Source organism: Neofelis nebulosa, chromosome 2 (assembly GCF_028018385.1).
Source record: "Neofelis nebulosa isolate mNeoNeb1 chromosome 2, mNeoNeb1.pri, whole genome shotgun sequence".
Lineage (NCBI taxonomy): Eukaryota > Metazoa > Chordata > Mammalia > Carnivora > Felidae > Neofelis > Neofelis nebulosa.
This window is the reverse complement of record NC_080783.1, coordinates 126,091,295-126,110,716: the sequence shown is the minus strand read 5'-3', so window position 1 is coordinate 126,110,716 and position 19,422 is coordinate 126,091,295. Positions and strand designations below refer to the sequence as shown.

The following is a 19,422-nucleotide window of genomic DNA, read 5'->3' as shown; positions in this document are numbered from 1 at the left end:
TAACTGCCACTGTGATGACATGATAAATTCTGGCTTTCTTCTTTCAAACTTCTCTGTAACTGCACAGACTGACCACATCCTCCATCAGGCTGTAGACTGCATAAGGGCTGGGCTGTATCTGTCTTAAGGACTAAGTCTGCCTACCCGAATACTGATGTGGGAAACAAAGGCAGAAGGAAATGGCAGATAAAATTAAATTTCCTTATAACCTGCAGCCCACTGACAAATACTGGAGGCAGGCAGAGCGAACTGTTTCTACAGGAACTCCCTGCTATCTTGATGCTAATACTCTGCTAGGGGGTGGGAAACAACCTTAGCTTGACAATGGCCAGGGCTCCAGTATCCTAAGAGTCTTCTTTAGCATATGAAAATCTCACTGGAAACTTCCCCTGGACTTTACCTCCCCGACTCCACAGTGTATTACCAGCCTCTCCTCTTGGTCCCAGGGCAGTTCTTTCTGCCCACGGGTCCTGTCCCCGCGCTTTAATAAAATCACCTTTTTGCACCAAAGACGACTTCAAGAATTCTTTCTCAGCCATCGGCTCTGGACCCCACGAGCCCCACTAGCACCCCAAAAAAACCTCATCAAATTCTATTTCCCTAATAGTTTCTTGCTTAATAATCGTTGTGAATAGGAATAATGTATTAAAAGCAATACAATATTCATGCATTGCAAATATTTAACTGTATCGTAAGTATTTATTATATTGTATTTTAAATAATGTGGTTATTATTAGGGCACCTGGGTGGCTCAGTTGATTAAATGACCAACTCTTGATTCCGGCTCAGGTCATGATCTCCTGGTCCCTGAGATCAAGCCCTGCATCCAGCTCTACACTGACAGCAAGGAGCCTTGCTTAGGATTCTCTTTCCATCTCTCTGTCCCTCTCCCGCTCACTCAAAAATAAATAACCTTTAAAAATAATATGATTATTATTTTAACCAGCTAAATCAACCTGTGAACTGGAGTGCAGTCTATGGAAAAGGAATCTGGAAACCTTCACCTCAGGGATGCATCCTCTTCCTTCTCTGGGTTATTTGGTCCTAGGAGGGCTAGCTGCTACCAGCAAGATCTGCATTCCTGTGTTCACAAGAAGGGACAGACATTCCTTGCATCCTCTACACCGTCCTTTGTTCCAGCTTCACTGCAAACGCCATTGCCCCACAGTATAATGGGGCCAAGGACACAAAGATGTCCCTTCATTTGACCGGCACAACCTGGAGAGACTAAAAACCTCGACAGACTAATTTGCAATAACTCGACTTCTGCCTAGAAGGTAGGTCCCACTGGGTTTTGCTCTCCCTGGTGCTACCCAGTATCCCCGCGCCGGGGGCTCCAGTGCCAGTAGTTCTCTTCCAAACGTAATGTGGGAAAAGAAGGGCAGGGTGGGGCGGGGACTGTCTCCAGGTTTACCATCTTTGCGCTCTAGCTTCTAGCACCACACCCACAAGCTTGTCCAAGAGAAAGAAAAGCCACGTTACCGGCTTTTCAACAACTAATTCTAATGCAGACACCAAAAGGACACTTTATTGATTAACATTTTGGATAAAATGAAGCGTTAATATGCCCAATCAATCTGGGCACCCAAAGCCCGCCATTCCTAAGCTTCCCAGACCAGTAGGGTAAAGCACGAAACACTCGCCACCGCGCTGCCCAGAAGCCGCACGCAAGGTGGAAAGTTGCAGAAGCGGAGCCGGGAGGGGCGCGAGCCCACCCCGGAGCCCGGGCCGGAGGAGGGCGCTTCCTCCAGGAAGTGACGCGAGCTCAATCCCAGCCTGGCTGTCCCCAAACAAAAGGGATCTTGGGGCCCCGGGAGGAGCCTAAATGACATTGGAGAAGCCCCTCCTCCAGCCCGCGCGCATTGGTGCCTGGGCTGAGGAAGCGAAGTGACGATTGGCCCCGGCGAATGCCAGTGCCCCCGCCTGGCGGTTGAGGGGCGGGGTCTCCGGGGGCTGTGGATGGGAGCGGGTGGCGGAGGCGGCGGGGAGCGGAGCCCGGAGCGCCGGGAAGAGGTAGGAGCCGCCGGGGCTGGGGTTTGGGGGTGGCTGGGAGGCCGGGTTCCCGAGAGAAAAGCAAGGGTAGGACTACCGGTGTCGTCCCGCCACAGTCCTAACTGGCGCTCTCTCCCATCCCCTGAGGGGGCGGGGCCCTCTCCTCCGCCTCCCGGTATTCCCCGAGGAGGCGGCTCCTCATCCTCCGAGGGTCCTCGCAACTACTTATTGTCCCCGGTCAATCCCAGCTCCGCAGAAGGGGCTTCCCTCCTGACACCCCTCGCTTAAGGGATCCTCTCGCCCAGCGCCTCAGTCTTGGGGAGGGCGCACAGGTTTCCATTCTCTAGGCTGCCGCCGCCCCCGCCCCCGCCCCCATTTTGTACCCCCGGGAGGCCAGACATCCCTCCCTACACTTGTCCCTGCTCGCTAGAGTGGGATCAGAGCTAGTTTCATGCGTAAAATAAAATCACTGTTTTCCAAAAAAGAGAAGTGAGCGAAGCAGAAATCAAGATCCGACCTAGACAACCAGCTCTGAGAGACGAAGCGGCCTTCCCCTACTTCAGTTCTTCCCATCCCCCATTCTCTGATCCTCAGCCCTCCTCCTGAAGCCCCTCGGATCCTCTGTTCCCGGGGTGGGGGTGGGGGGCGCAGGGATCGAGAGCTCACCCGCTTTGGGACTGTTCTAGACTCTGGAGGAAGGAGAAATAGTAACTCCCCACTTCCCCATCACCCTTAAAGGTACCTTCCCTCAGTGGAAGGTTCCCTCAGTCTGTTCCTTGAGGGAGAACCTAACTTCCGAGGGTTTTTTAGGTTTGGGTTGCGTTTCATTTTTGCTTTCTATCCTGTATCTGCCCTAGGAACTTGAGGAAAAACCATCCTTTTATGTTTAACATTGAGGTGGGTGTGTTGGATATCTGCAGAGTTGGCCTTTCGTGGGTAGAATGCAGTGTATATTGTTTGTCAGTGAATAGGAGCGTGTTTTCTGTTAAAACAGTGTCGATAAGTAAATAAAGAGCATTGGATTAGGAATGAGTGTTTCCCACTCTAGGGTGGGCTGGTCCATTGCTCAGGGAGACTGCAGTTAACCTTGAAGGTGTAGTTCTGTTGAAACAAAAGACAGGAAGTGTTTGAGGAAAATTCAGGTTCAGCCATCTAGGTTTATGATTAATCCGGTCCCTAAGCCTTTGGTTACTCTCTAGCCCTTCTTTTATGGTGGGTTTTTCCCTCCAGGGGAAACTGATACATACATGATGTTGTTGATTGGTTTTACAAGACCAGTATCACCTACCAACATTTAGCGGATGAAAAGTAAGAGCAAGTTTTAAATCTCAGAGATCAGGATAAATAAAAGCAAGGTTAATTCCGGCTATTTACATACTTGTAACTACCAAGAAGTGTCTCTGTATTGTGCTCTTAAAGGCTTTGTCAAGTTGACCTTCATTTCAGCAGGTGCAAAATATTGATGATTTTAGCCTGATGTTAATGACAATGAATCCCCAGTAATCATCTATTGGTAGCACTTCCAGGTATTAATATTTGCTGTATTTTTTAACATTGTTTTGCTCTCATTCTGAAGTCCATCTTACTACTGTTCTCTGTAGCCAGGCTCATAGCAATGAGATGCAAGGAGTTGGAATCATAGCAGGCAATTATAACGCCGTCTCTTACCTTCCTGATTAGACTTTCTGTAGGTAGACTTCCAGAAGATTATTAGTTTTCAATAGTTAGATTCGAAGTTTTCAGAGCCACTCTTAGTGCTCACAGATCTGTTCCGTGATTGTTTCCAGATCTCCAATAAAAAAGCACAAAGAAAAAACTGTGTGGTAGGTCACCCCAGCAAACACAAAGTGTACTGCGATAGGAGGGTAAGACACGGGCCCCCAGCAATAGCAGCGGAAAAAGCTAAAAGCAGAACAGGAAATCCCAAAAAGATATATCTTATTACATGAGTGGAGAACAGAAAATAAACTAAGGTAAGAGACTAAAGAAACCAAAGCAGGGGTGATTACCAGGGCCTTAATGAGCAGAGAGGAAAGAGCAAATAATTCTCTTTGATTATTTGGCATAATAAGCAAGACCCGTCTGATACATGTTTGGGTCTTGGAAATCCTTCCTCTGCCTTTTTCAACAACTGTTTGGTCATTAGGTGAAGAAAAACATTGTACGCAGAGGATATTTATGTATATGTCCAATCTGTGTCACTAAATTATAAATTCTTTGAGAGCAGGTAGTAGTAATTTTTTTTAAAGCTTTGTGTCTTTCCCTGTGCCTGGGACATAGTTTGACTTAATAAGTGTTTGTTGAATTTAGTTTGAAGCAGTCCCCTTATGGTAGACTAGAAAGACAAATTACTGATAAGGTATAAACTTAGTATAAGCAGCCCACTTCTTTTTGCCTTGATGTAACTTTATTTTCCCTACCTGATGTCTTATGAAACTCCAGTATCTTAAGTGACTTTAAAATGCTGAATTTCCTATACGAAAATGTCTGATGTTTACATGTATAATTTTGCTGTAATGAAATTTGAAGCAGACTTGCTAATGTAATCACTGCTAGTCATTTTAGGATTTTATTTTTCTAAGAATCTGACCTGAGTGGAATGAGGTAAATTTAAGAGAGCACACTAGGAACTGATTGCTGTTTTTTAAGAACAGGTTCTGAGTGTTTGATTTTGACAGGTTACTGAGCTACTTTGGGAATTTTTTTAAGTGAATTTTTAGTTGATTTTGTGCTTTTCTGAACTAGCCCTAAGTACATGAATAGGGACACAAATAGTATTGGGTTCCTGAATGGAATCCTGCAGACTTGGGTGCCTGGGTGGGTGGCTCAGTCAGTTAAGCTAACCGTCTGGCTTCAGCATAGGTCATGACCTTGCAGTTCGGGAGTTTAAGCCCCACATCAGGCTCTGCTCTGTCAGTGCAGAGCCTGCTTCGGATCCTCTGTCTCCCTCTCTCTGCCACACATGCGTGTGCTCTCTCTTAAAATAAATAAGTAAATAAATAAAAGAATCATGCAGAGGCGCCTGGGTGGCTCAGTTGGTTCAGCGTCCGACTTCGGCTCAGGTCATGATCTCGTGGTCCGTGAGTTCGAGCCCTGTGTCGGGCTCTGTGCTGACAGCTCAGAGCCTGGAGCCTGTTTCAGATTCTGTGTCTCCCTCTCTCTCTGACCCTCCCCTGTTCATGCTCTGTCTCTCTCTGTCTCAAAAATAAATAAACGTTAAAAAAAAAAAATTAAAACAAAAAAGAATCATGCAAACTGATTATGGTGGGCATAATGTGTTCAGTCTACAGTGGATTTTTGTCTTGGCAAAATCAAGTTTGCAGTGCTACCAGTTAATTTGCAGAACAGGATTGGAATTCTTGGCTTTTCTGAGTGGAGTAGAGTGGTGTTTCGAGGGATTGCCATTGAATTGGTGTTTGGTGGCATGATATGAGAAGCAGAGATTTATTTATTTGTTTGTTTCTAGAGGAAATGTGTCCCGTCTGTGGTGGTTGACCCGGGAATGGCTTGTCAGCTTGTTTCTAAAGGCTATTTTTTCTTATTTCCTGAATGTTTGCTGCTAATAACTAAAGATCACATCTTCTAAGTTTCAGTTCAGAGCATTTCAGTGAGAAAATGGCTTATTTATTGTGAGGCCATGGAGTATGGAAATTGACAGCACAGACTCCAAAGGCAAACCTGGGTTCAAATCCCAACTCTTCGGCTCTTTTACTATGTGACCCAGGCAAAGGCAGAGTTTTCTATCTCACCATATCCCATTTTCCTCAACTGCGACATAGAAATAATTTTTAGAGGTGTTTTTTTAAGGTTTACATGAACTAATTATATATATATCATATACATATATATTATATGTATCATATATATATGAGATATATATATATGAGATATATATATGAGATATATATCTCATATATATATATCTCATATATATATATGATATATATATATCATATATATATATCTCATATATATATATATCACAGAGCAAGGTCCCTGGCATGTAGGAAGCACACAATATTAGTAAATGTTATTGCTGTCGTTTTTAGCACTTCCCTGTGAGTTACAGAATTTAATATTAAACATTCTTTTACTCCCTTAGCATTTTAGCAAAGACGAAGAATTTGTGTATGGTTTTAGTTTTCATTCGGTTGGTTTTAAGTATTTCAATATATAGCTAAGATTCCTGAGTTGAGGGAAACAAAGCTTATACATGTCGTGATCTCAAACATCTGATGCAAGGATTTTTAGGAGAGTGTGTGTGTCTGTCTCATAGAGTGTGGGTTTCATAATTTTGTCACGCAAATTACCTTTCTTGAGTTTTTCTGGCCCGAGAAAAAGAAAGGCAAGGGATTCAACCATCTGGTGTCTTCTCTGAATTGTCCATTGTCACACTCCAAACTCTACAATCTTAAGTGCCTCCATCCTCAGAGTCATATACGTGGTTTTGTGGACATTGTGACGATACAGGGTTGTACCTTCTGTGAGATTTAAAGGATTTTCAGTGGTAATTTTGATCAAAAGTGGTTTTTGCCTTCTGAAGACAACTTCCCCATTGTCCCCCAAAGTAAGGAGCAATCCTAGGAACAGGTGAGAAGAAACAATGGATGGCAGTTAAGAGTGGAGGTGGGGGGAATCCAGGACAGGGGTGTGTGGGTTGAGGAAAACAGGACTACAAGCAGGCATTGAAGTAGAGAATGCAGTAATATGGTTCCTCCCTGCCAAGTATTTCCAAAGTCTGTATTTCAGGTCCAAAGCCAGAGTTCCCAATCTAAATGTATCCCTTCTGCTCAATGAATCCTTTCTGACTTGCCGAGCCACAAAGAATGTTATCCTTAATTGTTACTGAGTTCAGTAGAAACTAGAAAGGAAAATAGGACAGCACAGGATGACAGGGTTTATACACACCAGACCCCCCCCCCCCCCTTCTGACCCTGAGCCTTGAGAGCATCTGCTTGGGTCCTTTGCATAAAGCTGCTTGGGGAGGGTGAGGCTGAAGAGTTCTATGGGTCTGCCATCCCAGGACTGGCGAGAGCCAGGAGGAGCCAGGAACTGTTTTAACAAGAGATAGGAACTGTAAGTTATAAAGGAGAGAAGAAGGAAGGGTAAGTGACAAGTAAGTTGCAGAAAGAAGAGAGAAGCGCTAACTTTGTTGTGGGGAGGTGTGGAAGGTAGGGGTGCCCCATCTCTTAATTTCTGCTAACTAGTCCCTACTGTTGGGGTAGATGGTACAGGAGTAACGACAGAACCAATCTGGTTCTTCAGCGATCTAATATTTGGGGGTACAAAAATGATCAGGTCTAGTCTGATGTATCAGTTTCTTCCTATTGCCTCTTGTTCTTAAATTGAAGGCACAGAAGAAATTCTCTTAAAAGGCTTTACCCCCTAAAGACTTCACTTCTAGACCTTTAGCTTTCACCACACTGACTCTTAACGCATTTGTTCCTCTTAGGAAGTTTACTGAGTAATTAACTTCTTATTCAGCATGCCTCATATCAGTCATCATTTTCCCCCAAAACCAGTTCCTTTTCTAACATCCCTGTTTGTGTTAATGGCGTCATTATTGGAGTCAGACAGTCTACAAACTCAGCTGATCTGGGATTATTTCCCCTCTCACCTCCTTAAATGGAGCCAGTACCAAGTTACTGTAAATTCTGCATGGAGTCTCTCGCATCGGTATTTCTCGTGCATCCTTACTGCTACCATCCTAGTTCACACATTTTAGCCTCATACCTATGCTGTTAAAGTTTTCTCCTGCCTACTTTTCCTGTTTCCAGTTTCCCATACATCAAATCAGCTCTGTCCTTCAAGCCTTAACCTTCCTAAAACTATGCTTTCACTATGATGCTCACCTGGTTAAAAATGTTTACTGGCTTCTCGTTTGCTAAAAGAGAAAGTCCAGTCTTGTTGGCTGTAATTCAAGGTACTATGCTGTACATTTCTTTTCCAACTAGCATTTTTTGAATACCCCTGAGAACCACACTGCTAGGTGCTAAGTTTCATCAAGTTGATTAGGACAGAGGATTTGTCTAAGAGAGCAAAGTCTTAAGAAGACAGATATATAAACAGAACAGCTGAATGTGATAACTGCTCCTGGACTATGGATATAGATACATATGCACTATGCATTTAATATAATGTAAAAAATGGCTGTGATATGTTTAGAAAATCAGTTTCTCAGTCATTAAGTTAAAATTGTGACTTGGTTAGGGGAGCCTGGTTCAGTCAGTTAGGTATTGTCTGACTCTTGATTTCAGCTCAGGTCATGGTCTCATGGTTCATGAGTTTGAGCCCCACATCAGTTTGGGATTCTCTCTCTCCCTCTCTTTTTGCTCCTCCCTGCTTGCTCTCTCTGTCTCAAAAATAAATAAATAAATAAATAAACTTTTAAAAATGTATTGTGACTTAATTAAAAGCTATACAGATTCTGTGGAAGCACCTGTGTTTGGAAGTCACAAAAAGCTAGTGTAGGCAGAAGAATGTCCTTTTCTTTGCCCAAGTATGGAGATAACCATTGGCCTGAACCGTGTCTCTCCCAGACTTTCCCAGAAACTGGCCAGGCCATCTCCTTCCTGGAGCAAATCAACCTGCCAAGTCAGGAGTAAACTTGTTTTTGATTTCTAAATTAGACAACACGAATGATAGAAACTGGCAACTCATCGCAAAAGGAAAATTTCATTATCCTTGCTGATGAAACCAAATATGTACTCCAGGGATGAGAACTGACCAGTCACTCATTTTAACTGTTCAGTATCCTGTTAGAGTCGGTGGTGTCATCCCATTTTATAGATGAAGAACAAATTCAAAGGTTAAGTGGATCGAGGTACTATGAAGTAGCAGAGCCAGGATGCAAACCTGGGCGTGTCATATTCCAAAGCGCATGCAGCTTTTCATTGACATGCTGCCTCTTAGGAGAATTACTGTCCCTGAAGAACTTTGGAGCAAAGAACAATTGCTCGGTCTGTTGTTGGTAATTTTCAGCTGATACCAAATTGTTAAATTTTTTAACCCCCCCCCCCAAAACAAAACAAAAAACAAGCAAACAAAAAAATAAAATCAATGATCTCTGATTTAGAAGACACTTTAAGGGGTGCCTGAGTAGCTCAGTCAGTTGAGTGGTCAACCTCAATTCAGGTCATGATCTCAGGGGTTCATGGGTTCAGGCCCCACTTTGGGCTTTGCGCTGACAGTGCAGAGCCTGCTTTGGATTCTCTGCCCCCTCCCCTCTCTCTCTCTCTCTCTCAAAAATAAACATTAAAAAAATTGGGAAATCAGAATTTAAAAAGTAAAAAACCACCATCAGTTATAATATTCATTGTGGGATTTTTTGCAGTTCCCAGAGAGGCGGGTTATGAGCATGGCTACAACACAAATCCCTTGACTGTTTTCTGGTTCATCTTCCATACTATACATTCTGTTTCTTTCCAGTTTGGAATCCTGATGGAGTCCATAACTTCCTTCTACATTGACATATGAAGGGTTTTTGCATTTCAGGCTGCTCCTGGAATTGTGGCCCATGAATCATTTTACTGGAAAGAAAATCAATCTATATGTTATTTTTCCTTCATTGTGGTATTTTACGACTCAGGTGGCATTATTTCAGAAAAACAAAAATTTAGGGGAATGATCGACATAGATAGTACAGACAGATACACATACATATGTCAATGAAATCATGTTATAATTTCATTTTAACTAAAGAAAGCCAACTGACATATACTTACAAATATACAAATATACTTCATGCTTCTGGTATTTTTCTAATGTTAAATGACATACTTTTTAATGCAAAATATTAACATAAAATCTATTATTCATTTTCATTAACATACATTCCAGTAGCTTAACTAATGTAGTTCTTCTGGTTCGGTCTTGTCTCAGACGAGAGTACTTGAAAGGGTGTAAACAGATATCCAGGTAGACAGACTTGTTTTTAATAGCCTTGTGCTAAATGTCCTCATTTTGGGGAAGAGATGTTTGAATGTTTGTTTATGGGCATGAGCCACTTCCTTCTTTTCCTCAATATACATATAAATCTTGTTGGCAACAAATAAGAGAGACAGTGAGAGAAACAGACATATACACATAGTGAGATAAAGAGACAGACATTCACACACAGAGAGATACAACTAGAGATGCCTAAGTCTTAGAGCTAAACAAAACAAAAACCTGATATCATCATGGTGTCCCAGAAAGTGGATTAGACTGGATCTTAAAAAGACATAAGTGTTAGACCTAGTTTTACTGTGTAACTATAATCTTCAGTAAGTCACTTAACAACCCTGGCCTCAGTTTTCATCTGTAAAATGGAGAATGCTGAATTAGATTATTTCTCAGGTCCCTTCCAGCTTTGTGAATCTCGTTTTAGCTGAGGTTTTTCTACCACACAATTCCTAAAGCGGATAAAATGAGATCAGATGTGAATGATGGTTACCAAGTAGCAGTAGTTACTAAGGAAGGCCTTGGAATCCAGTTACCTTGGTTCAAGTCCTATTTCTGCCACATACTAGATCTGAGACTTTGAGCAAGTTATTTAGCCTCTGTGCCTCACTTTTCCAATCTATAAAATGGGGGGGTTGGCGATGGTTATAGCATCTGTCATCCAAGCTTGTTGTGAGGATTGAATTAATTTGCGTCAAGTACTTGCAACACTGCCTGGAACACATTAATGTTTATCTTTTCTGTTTTGTTTTTATTTAGCTCAATAAATGTTTGTCTTTTTTGTTATTACTATTCCTGCTTGAATTCTTCTTAGAAAACTATGCTATAAAACTCTGAGGTGGTGGTGATCAACATCAATAGGCTCAATTATATTATTCATTTCTGTACCAAGCATAAATCCAGAAAATCTGGTATCCTAGAATCTGCTTTGAATAGAATGTGTTTGAATAGAGAACTGAAAGTATATTTAAATGTTGACCCAGAACTGGTTTCTTGAGGCCTGCCTCAAAGTCTATATTGACAGTATTGGATACACAAGCATCTTGATCCCTTAGCACTGTTGCAGTTTCTAAGTGCGTTATTCATATTACATTTCAGGATCCTGAAATTTGTAATTTCTGAAACTGTGTCAAAACCATCCTGTTTTATAGAATACTGTCTATAGTGTGGCTGGAAAAAGCAAATTGATAGCAATAGGACAAACAAAAGGCATTCTGAGCAATATGTTCCAGCACTCTCCTGGTAAGGGGAAGTCTTAGATCTAGCTGTTCTAATAGCGTTTAAAAGTGCATGTTGGGGGCGCCTGGGTGGCTCAGTCGGTTAAGCGGACGACTTCGGCTCATGATCTCGCGGTCCGTGAGTTCGAGCCCCGCGTCGGGTTCTGTGCTGACAGCTCAGGGCCTGGAGCCTGTTTCGGATTCTGTGTCTCCCTCTCTCTGACCCTCCCCCGTTCATGCTCTGTCTCTCTCTCTGTCTCAAAAATAAATAAACGTTAAAAAAAAAAAGAAAAAAAAAGTGCATGTTGCAGTAGTTTGCTCAGGCCACCATAGCAAGGTCCCACAGACCAGCTGGCTTAAACAATAGAAATTTATTGTCTCACAATCCCAGAGGCTAGAAGTCAGAAATCAATGTGTCAGCAGGATTGGTTTCTTCTGAGGCCTCTGTCTTTGACTCGGAGATGGCCATCTTCCACCTGCATCTTCACGTGGTCTTTCCCTGTCCCATGTTTGTGTCCAAATTTCCTCCTCTTATAAAGACACAGCCCTATTAGATTATGGCCCACCCTAATAACTTCATTTAAACTTAATTACCTCTTTAAGGACCCTATCTCCAAATGCATCACATTCGGAGGTGTCTGGAGATCAGGACTTCAATATATGAATGAGGGCAGGCACCCAATTTAGTCCAAGCATTTAAATTGTAACACATAGACACGTAAGGATCCAAATAGTCCGGAATATCGTTTATCTTCAACTGAAAGATTGATTTGACATATGTAGTAAAGCTTATATTGCTTAGTGCTGTAGAATTCAATAAAATGAGATTTGTTTTTATGCCTTGGTTTTAGAATCTTTGTAAATAATAATAGCAAAAACAGCTCTCTTAGGTAAATGTACAAAAGGTACGCTTTCTAGGTCAGAAAATTATCTTCTGATAGTATTTTGACATGTTTTTCTCCCCTAGCCTAATCCTAAAATGCCAAAAGTGGAATGAGAGGTATCACACTCTTATCCCCAGATGCATAAATAACGCTTCTGGAAAACCAGAAGCGCCAGAGGCTGGAGAAACCTCAATCTTTTTGAGATAGTCAAGGTAATATGTCAACGCCTTCCACCCCCAGATAATAGGATGCTTTGGATACATTTTTAAAAATAGCAGTGCATTTTTGTCCATATTTAGATTGAATGTTTATAAATAGGACATGTTTATTTGATTTTTTAAATTCCATATATTCTGGGTTTTTAAGGAAGTACATTATCTAGTGGAAAGCTGTCAAAAAAACACCCATTTTGTGTGGCGGTGTTGACTCTGAATTTTAAGAATTAATTGGCCTCCTTGGCCTAGCTGATATGTATGTGAAAATCCTTACATAATTGAAGCAAATTTGCTTTATATCTTTGCTCATATCTTATTGCTAATACTAAAAACTTACTAAATGGCCTGAATCCCAGTCAGTTGTAGCCCAAGTATAAATTTCTTCAATTTGACATCTGAGTATAAAATAAAGAAGTGATTTTTATCCAGTGTTGCAAGCATGATTTTCTGGGTAAAACAACTGATTTGTTTTTTATACTAGACAAGTTGACTTAAGGAAAAAAAAAAAAAGAAAACAGATCTGTGTAGATTTTTTTAGGTGTTTCTATATCCAGAAATATCTAAGACTCATCCAAAAATGTTGTTTTCCCTCTTTTATGCCCCATATCATTCACCATTTAGAAATCAAGTCTTCGGTTCCACATAAAGACATACACACGCCCTGATACTAGATAGACAAACATCCCTCTTGTGTTCCACTCCACCCTGCCCTACTGCTTACACAGCTATAGAGATTGTTTGGGGTGTTTCTTTTTCTGCCAACCAATCTCTGTGGTGAAGAGGCAACAACGCCTGCTCTCCTGGAGGATTCATTCAGAGTTCCAGAGCAAAAGCTGGGACCTCCTCAAGAAGGAGAAGGAACGACCAGAACTAGAATGAATGGAGCTTGAGCATTATCCAGGGAAGGGAAAAGGTCAGAATAAAATGAACAGAGCCTAAGCCACGGCAATGCACCTTCAGGGCAAAATTGGCAGTGCCATTTAGGAAGTTCAGTGGTGGATGAGGGTGCCCTTCTTGAGAGCCACAGCCCTTGTGACTGTTGGCACATAAAAGTTTGTGGAGAAGACTCCTGCACTCCTGTTGGCCCTTACTTGATGGAAAGTAGCATGTGAACAGACCGAATGGTCCTCTGGGCAAAACTGATGTTTGCAATCACTTATTGATAACCTAAAAATAAGTTTCGTACTTATCCCATGAATAGGCTTATTTTTCCAGGGTCTTAAAGTATGTATCATTTATCTTTTTTTCATATATATATATATTTATATATTTATATTTTTAAATTTATTTTATTTTATTATTTTTTTTTAAGTAGGCTCCTCACCCAATGTGGGGCTTGAACCCACAACCTTGAGATCAACAGTCAACCCTGAGATCAAGAGTCACATGCTGTATCAACTGAGCCAGCCAGTTGCCCCTGTATTTATTTTTTAATTGAGAAAACTATAAAGCTTAATATAATAGCTACAGCTAGTATGCTGTACCACAGCATATGCTAATGTATCCAGACAACTTGTCCACCACTGGTTTTTATTTCAAGTTTATAGACTGTAGTGTTCCTTAGACAAACATATCTGCCACTAAACTCTAAGGAAAGTTGCATCTTGGAGAGATTCAAGTGGAAGGAATGAGCTGAGCATCTGGTTGAAATGATCTTGTCTTTCAAAGTCACTTAATGGATGATGACAGTGACAAGTAACAGCTCATTTAGAAAACAAGTAGAGAGCATGTCTGTAGACTACAATATGGCATGCCAAAAATCTGGCAATCATATTTCTGATGATTAGTTTGGAGCTAGCAGCAGCCTTTTTCTGAAAGTCTCGGGCCACGTAATTTATATATTAGGCAGAAACTGGAGTTTCATTTAAGACTGAGTGCCGTAAAGTTCAAGACAAAAATTATGGTTTATCAAATAAAATTTAAAGCCTATCATTTTTTTTTTTAAAAGCTTGCTGGGTCTGATCTACTATTAGGAAAACATACACCAAAAGTTGGCATATAATTCAACACCTAATGTTGGAAAAAAGAAACGGGGAAAAGTAGGAGCTGGGATGAGTCATTAGCCTTACAGACAAAGTCCAGGTGGTGACAGGTTGATTTGTTTGTTCACTGATTAGCAGGAGGTGAGGGGATAAGCGTGTACCTTACACAAATTTAGCAGTTTGAAAAGTTGGGTTGTAATTATGTTATTTTTCTCTGAGCATATTGTGCATAAATCATGGTGATTTAAGCAAATAGGCTTTTGTCAATTCAGGGAGACTGTCTTTTCTCTTCTAGGACATTCATAAATTAGTCCTTGAAACAGCATTGGACATTTTAAAGTAAAAAAGATTTTGAGGGTGCCTGGGTGGCTCAGTCGGTTAAGTGTCTGACTCTTGATTTGGGCTCAGGTCATGAGCTCATGAGATTGAGTTCCCCCTCTCTGCGTCAGCAAAGAGCCCTCTTCGGATTCTCTCCCTCATTCTCTGCATCTCCCCCACTCGAGTGCACTCTCTCTCAAAATAAATAAACATTAAAAAAAAGATTTTGAAAGCCCTTACCTTCCCTAATGATAATTGCAAAAGGGAAGTGAGATTCATGGTATGTTTCCTATATTACTCAGCCTCAACTTGAAGAAGTGGCTATTTTCTTCTTTCTGTGTCAACCTACACCTGTCAGGCCTTACCAGCTGCAATGACAGTTGACATTCATGGGATTTATCAAATCGTTTATAGTATGGTCACATAGACAATAAATTTCTTATTATTTTGCAGCATTGGACACTTTTCCACCATGCTGATGGCATTTTGAGTATATTTGTCAATTTTCCCAAATTTTAACTGACGAAAACCTTGAGAATTTATACTTGAGGACTAAAGTGTGACCACCGATTATCAGGTCAGTATCACCCCCCCCCCCACTCCCACTTCCGTCCCCACTCCCAGGAATATCACCATCATCCTGCAACAGTACGGTTTTACTATCTTTCATATATTAAATTTATCATGATGTCTTGTGTATTGAGATTAGATTCAAATAATAAAGAACAGCAAAGAACTGTTGAATTTTAATATTGATAAAGAAAGGTAATGGGAACATGTACAAACAGACCTATTGCTTTTCAGTCACATAGCTGTGGCCCTTTTCTTCCTCCTGTGTCAGATTTGCATTGTCTTCACTTCATGTAGACACTAAGCTGGGTGAATGGGCACATATTGGCAGGATGTGCCAGATATTGAAATTTGTGTGCAGAAGTGATTTATAAATGTAGATAACAAGAATATTATTCTTTATCCCATTGACAAAGAATGGAATTTTTTCTTGTCAGGGCTGGACTCCTTTATAATTAAAGTGGCTCTAAAGAGTGTTTCAATTTTACTCCTTTATGAGGATGTGTGTTTATTACAGCAGATACAAGACTTTGATTTAGGTACAGTCGGTTTTAGTTCTTTGTATATTCACTTTAGTCTTAGTTCATTGGATTCTCTAACAATTCTTGATTTTTACCCATGAAAGCTTAAATGGAACCAAGAAGGACTTTAGAGATTATCTAGGCTGATTTTACCTGTGAGGAGGCTGCGTGCCAGTCTAACTGGGTACTTTTTGTCCTCAAAGTCACAGAGTTGCTTAGTAGCAGAGCTCAGACTAAAATTCTATACTCCTCACCCCCCCGTCTGTCATGCTTTACTCACATCACATTGCTTCCTTAAGCCCCAGTTTTAGATCTCTAAATAAGAGTATTTAAGGACTACAAAGATACTGAAGGAAAAAAGAATATGTCTGAACACCATCATCTTTACTTTGGTGCTTCTCCATCCAGTTGATTTACTCAGTGTAGTTGGTATTTACAGAGTACCTTCACAGATGCCCATTATTCTGCTGAACATCATGGGAGGGAAGAGGATGGGCTTAAAATGATGAGATTTTCCCTCTGCTTTATAATTTCTGAGATATTAAAATATGAAACCTTCAGGAAGAGGGGGAAGGGTTTTATCTAAGAAACCAGTGTGACTCAACTGATTTTTGAGTTCGAGCCCCGCGTCGGGCTCTGTGCTGACAACTCAGCCTGGATCCTGCTTTGGATTCTCTGTCTCCTTCTCTCTCTGCCCCTGCCCCACTTATGCTCTGTCTCTCTCTTGTCTCTCAAAAATAAATAAACGTAAAAAAAAAAAAAAAGAAAAGAGAAAGAAATCCCACAACTAGAAGATGCAGACCTGAAGATGCAGACCTGACATCCATCTGTCTGCAAAGCTGCATGCTCTTTCCAACATATCTTTTTTTTTAATTTTTTTTAATGTTTATTTATTTTTGAGAGAGACAGAGACAGAGTGTGAGCCGGGGAGGGGCAGAGAGAAAGGGAGACAGAATCCAGAGCAGGCTCCAGGCTCTGAGCAAGCTGTCAGCACGGAGCCTGACGTGAGGCTCGAACACACAAACCATGAGATCATGACCTGAGCCAAAGTCGGACACTTAAACAACTGAGCCACCCAGGCGCCCCTCTTTCCAACATAGCTTAAATTAAGTGTAGCTTTATTAGGTGTGGGGTTTTGTTTTTGTTTTTATTTATTTGTAAAATACCTGTTGTGAGATGTCTTCTGTAATGCTGAAGTGAGGATCACTCACTAGTTGCTAAAACTCAGTAGTTAGAAAGTCAGCAGAGCTGAAGTTTGATTGAACATATTTTGCCATGTGGCAAAAGATTTGTACAGCATGTCCTGGAACATAATCTGACAACACAGTGAAGTGTGCCTTTTCTACATGCTTTCCTGCACTTAGAGGCAGTAGGTCTGGAAGGAATCAATGACTCTTTTGTGTGCCTCCTAAAATTTAATGTGCTCATAAGAGTTGGGAATTACGGGAGGGTGTGTGAACTTGTCATGTTGCAATTCCCTTTAAAGAAAACTATATGGAAGTGACAATTTGCAAGTACAATACAGGAGAAGGAAAGGAGTATTTACTCAGCTTTGGAAGTTCAAAAATGTATCTCACTGTGCACCCTGTCAGAAGACCCTTTGAAAATTGTCTGGCAATCTAACTTCTGTCTATATGTGGCTTTTGAGAAATTAATCTTGTGGAAAGGATTGAGTTTGTGCTATGTGGTTTGCCATTTAACATGTCTCAAAAGATGCAGGACTTCATAGAAACGGGAACTTGGGGAGTCAGATAAATTCAGTTAGTAGTAGCCTGTCCAATGAAGATGTTTAAACGACAATATATTTTAAGAAACTACGTAAAAGTATATTTGTATATGGTTTCATTGAGGTTCCCTGTGAAAGTAGACAGACAGTTTAAAAGAAAAATTTCTCCCATACTGCCACCGGACATTCTCTTTGCTTAAATTTCATTTCAACCACCTTCAGAGGGATGCCAGAATGTTTTATATACAGTTTAGGAATTCGGTTATCTAAAACTGAGAAATCTTTTCATGCTCTAACAATTTTTCGGTGAAATAGTGTTCACTGTAACACAATTTTACCTGCACTTCTGGTGAACAAAACTAGTGACTAATTCTTTCTGAGACCTCCCAGGATGTTTGTAAATATGCCTGGAGGGAAAATGATGGAAAATTAATCTTTGTGAGTGATGACGAAATTCATACTTAAGGTGAATTTTATTTTCTCTTACTGCTCAGTTTATGATTAACATCAGAAAGCTCCCATTTTTTTTTAAACTTAATTCTAACCATTTGCTGCCTTAAGGCATTTTATGCTGTGATTGTGGCTCTTTCCTTGTGTGACTCACTTTATTTTTTTTCCTTAGCCATATCAAACCAACTCTGTCTTCTGGAGATTGTCTGATCATTGTCTTTGTTTTAGGCTTTCAGGATGAATCTGGAAAAGCTCAGCAAGCCTGAACTCCTAACACTATTCAGTATTCTTGAAGGAGAGCTTGAAGCAAGGGACCTTGTGATAGAGGCTTTAAAGGTACGTTAAAAGAAAAAAAGAGGTCATCGTATGTTTTCAAAGTCGTTGCATTGGTTGTAATTTCTTTAACCAAGGTATTTCTATAGCCCCTGTTGAAGTTAGAGGCCTGGATATACACACTGATACTTGCTCCCGCAGCTACCTTGCGTGGTATGATTTTAGGGACACTGGTAAAGCCTTTCCGACTCCAAAATATTTCCTTTAGTCTGGATCTTGAGCGTCATTTTTTTAGCTTAGAGGCCTTAGCCATTTTTGAATGCCAACTGCTTCAGAACCTGATGAAACCTGCTTCCTAAAAACATATATATACAGCCATATACCAAAATTCAATATATAATATCTGGGAGATCAAGGACTCCATGAAGACCATCTCTGGATTTTCTAGACCCCTGTTGAAGGATTCGTTTGTTTTAGTGTGTGATATCTGCTAAGACACAAGGGGTGGGGGAAGTGGGTGTGTGTTATATGGAAACTCTACTTTCCACTCAGTTTTTCTGTAAGCCTAAAACTGCTCTAAAAAACAAAGTCTAATTGAAAAAATACAAGGGAGTATAACTCAGGTATTGTGAATCCCTTACACCTCTGTAAGAGTGTTTCCCAGTCTGTCCTGAGATCAGACTTGGAGAGGCGAAGAAAAGACAGTAAGAGTATCTGAGCAGCAGGAAGAGGAGAAGGAGGACAAGTGACCAAAGGAGAGAGACTTGAGCATGCTGGAGAGAGCAGAGCCCCTGCAAAATACACCCGGTCTAAGGATCTAACAAGAATTTTGTAGTTTCCAGTTTTAGTTAGAGCTTGTATCGATATACATCTGGTTTTGTTTTGTTTTGTTTTTTCTTCTCAAGTTAGTTAACATACAGTGTAGTCCTGGCTTCAGGAGTAGAGCCCAGTGATTCATCACTTACATATGATACCCAGTGCTCATCCCAGTAAGTGCCCTCCTTCATGCCCATCACCCATTTGCCCCACCCCCACCAACCCTCAGTTTGTTCTCTGTTATCAGTGTACATTTTGAAGCTCACTGGTAAAAGGTTTATGAAGTACTTTGTTGTTTTCCCTTTTCAAAATTATCCTAGCTCCTTCTTAAATATTGCATTAATATTTCGTATGTGTTCATATGACCCTCCATTGTTGAAGACATTTTTTATAGCAACAAAGATAATTTTCTCATTGCCATTCCAGGAGGCTCAGAGAATCGGTGATTTCCTGAGTAGCTAACAATAACCACTCAGTCGAGTTCATACAAAAAGCTATAGCTTTTCTCTTCTCTAGC

General features: G+C 40.9%; 1 protein-coding gene across 2 annotated transcripts in view; it reads left to right on the top strand.

Annotated features, from left to right (window-relative positions):
* Window positions 1-1,908: 1,908 nt before the first annotated feature.
* Window positions 1,909-19,422, top strand: part of CTTNBP2NL (CTTNBP2 N-terminal like) — a 52,984-nt gene continuing 35,470 nt past the window's right edge. Inside the window, exons 1-3 of one of the 2 annotated variants that reach the window (XM_058716203.1) lie at window positions 1,909-2,013; window positions 15,003-15,126; window positions 18,045-18,152. In XM_058716203.1, the coding sequence (XP_058572186.1) occupies window positions 18,054-18,152 (99 nt within the window). In that variant the 5' untranslated portion in view covers window positions 1,909-2,013; window positions 15,003-15,126; window positions 18,045-18,053. Of the gene's footprint in view, window positions 2,014-12,122; window positions 12,247-15,002; window positions 15,127-18,044; window positions 18,153-19,422 lie in introns of those variants that run through there. The other variant, XM_058716202.1, reaches the window with a different exon arrangement.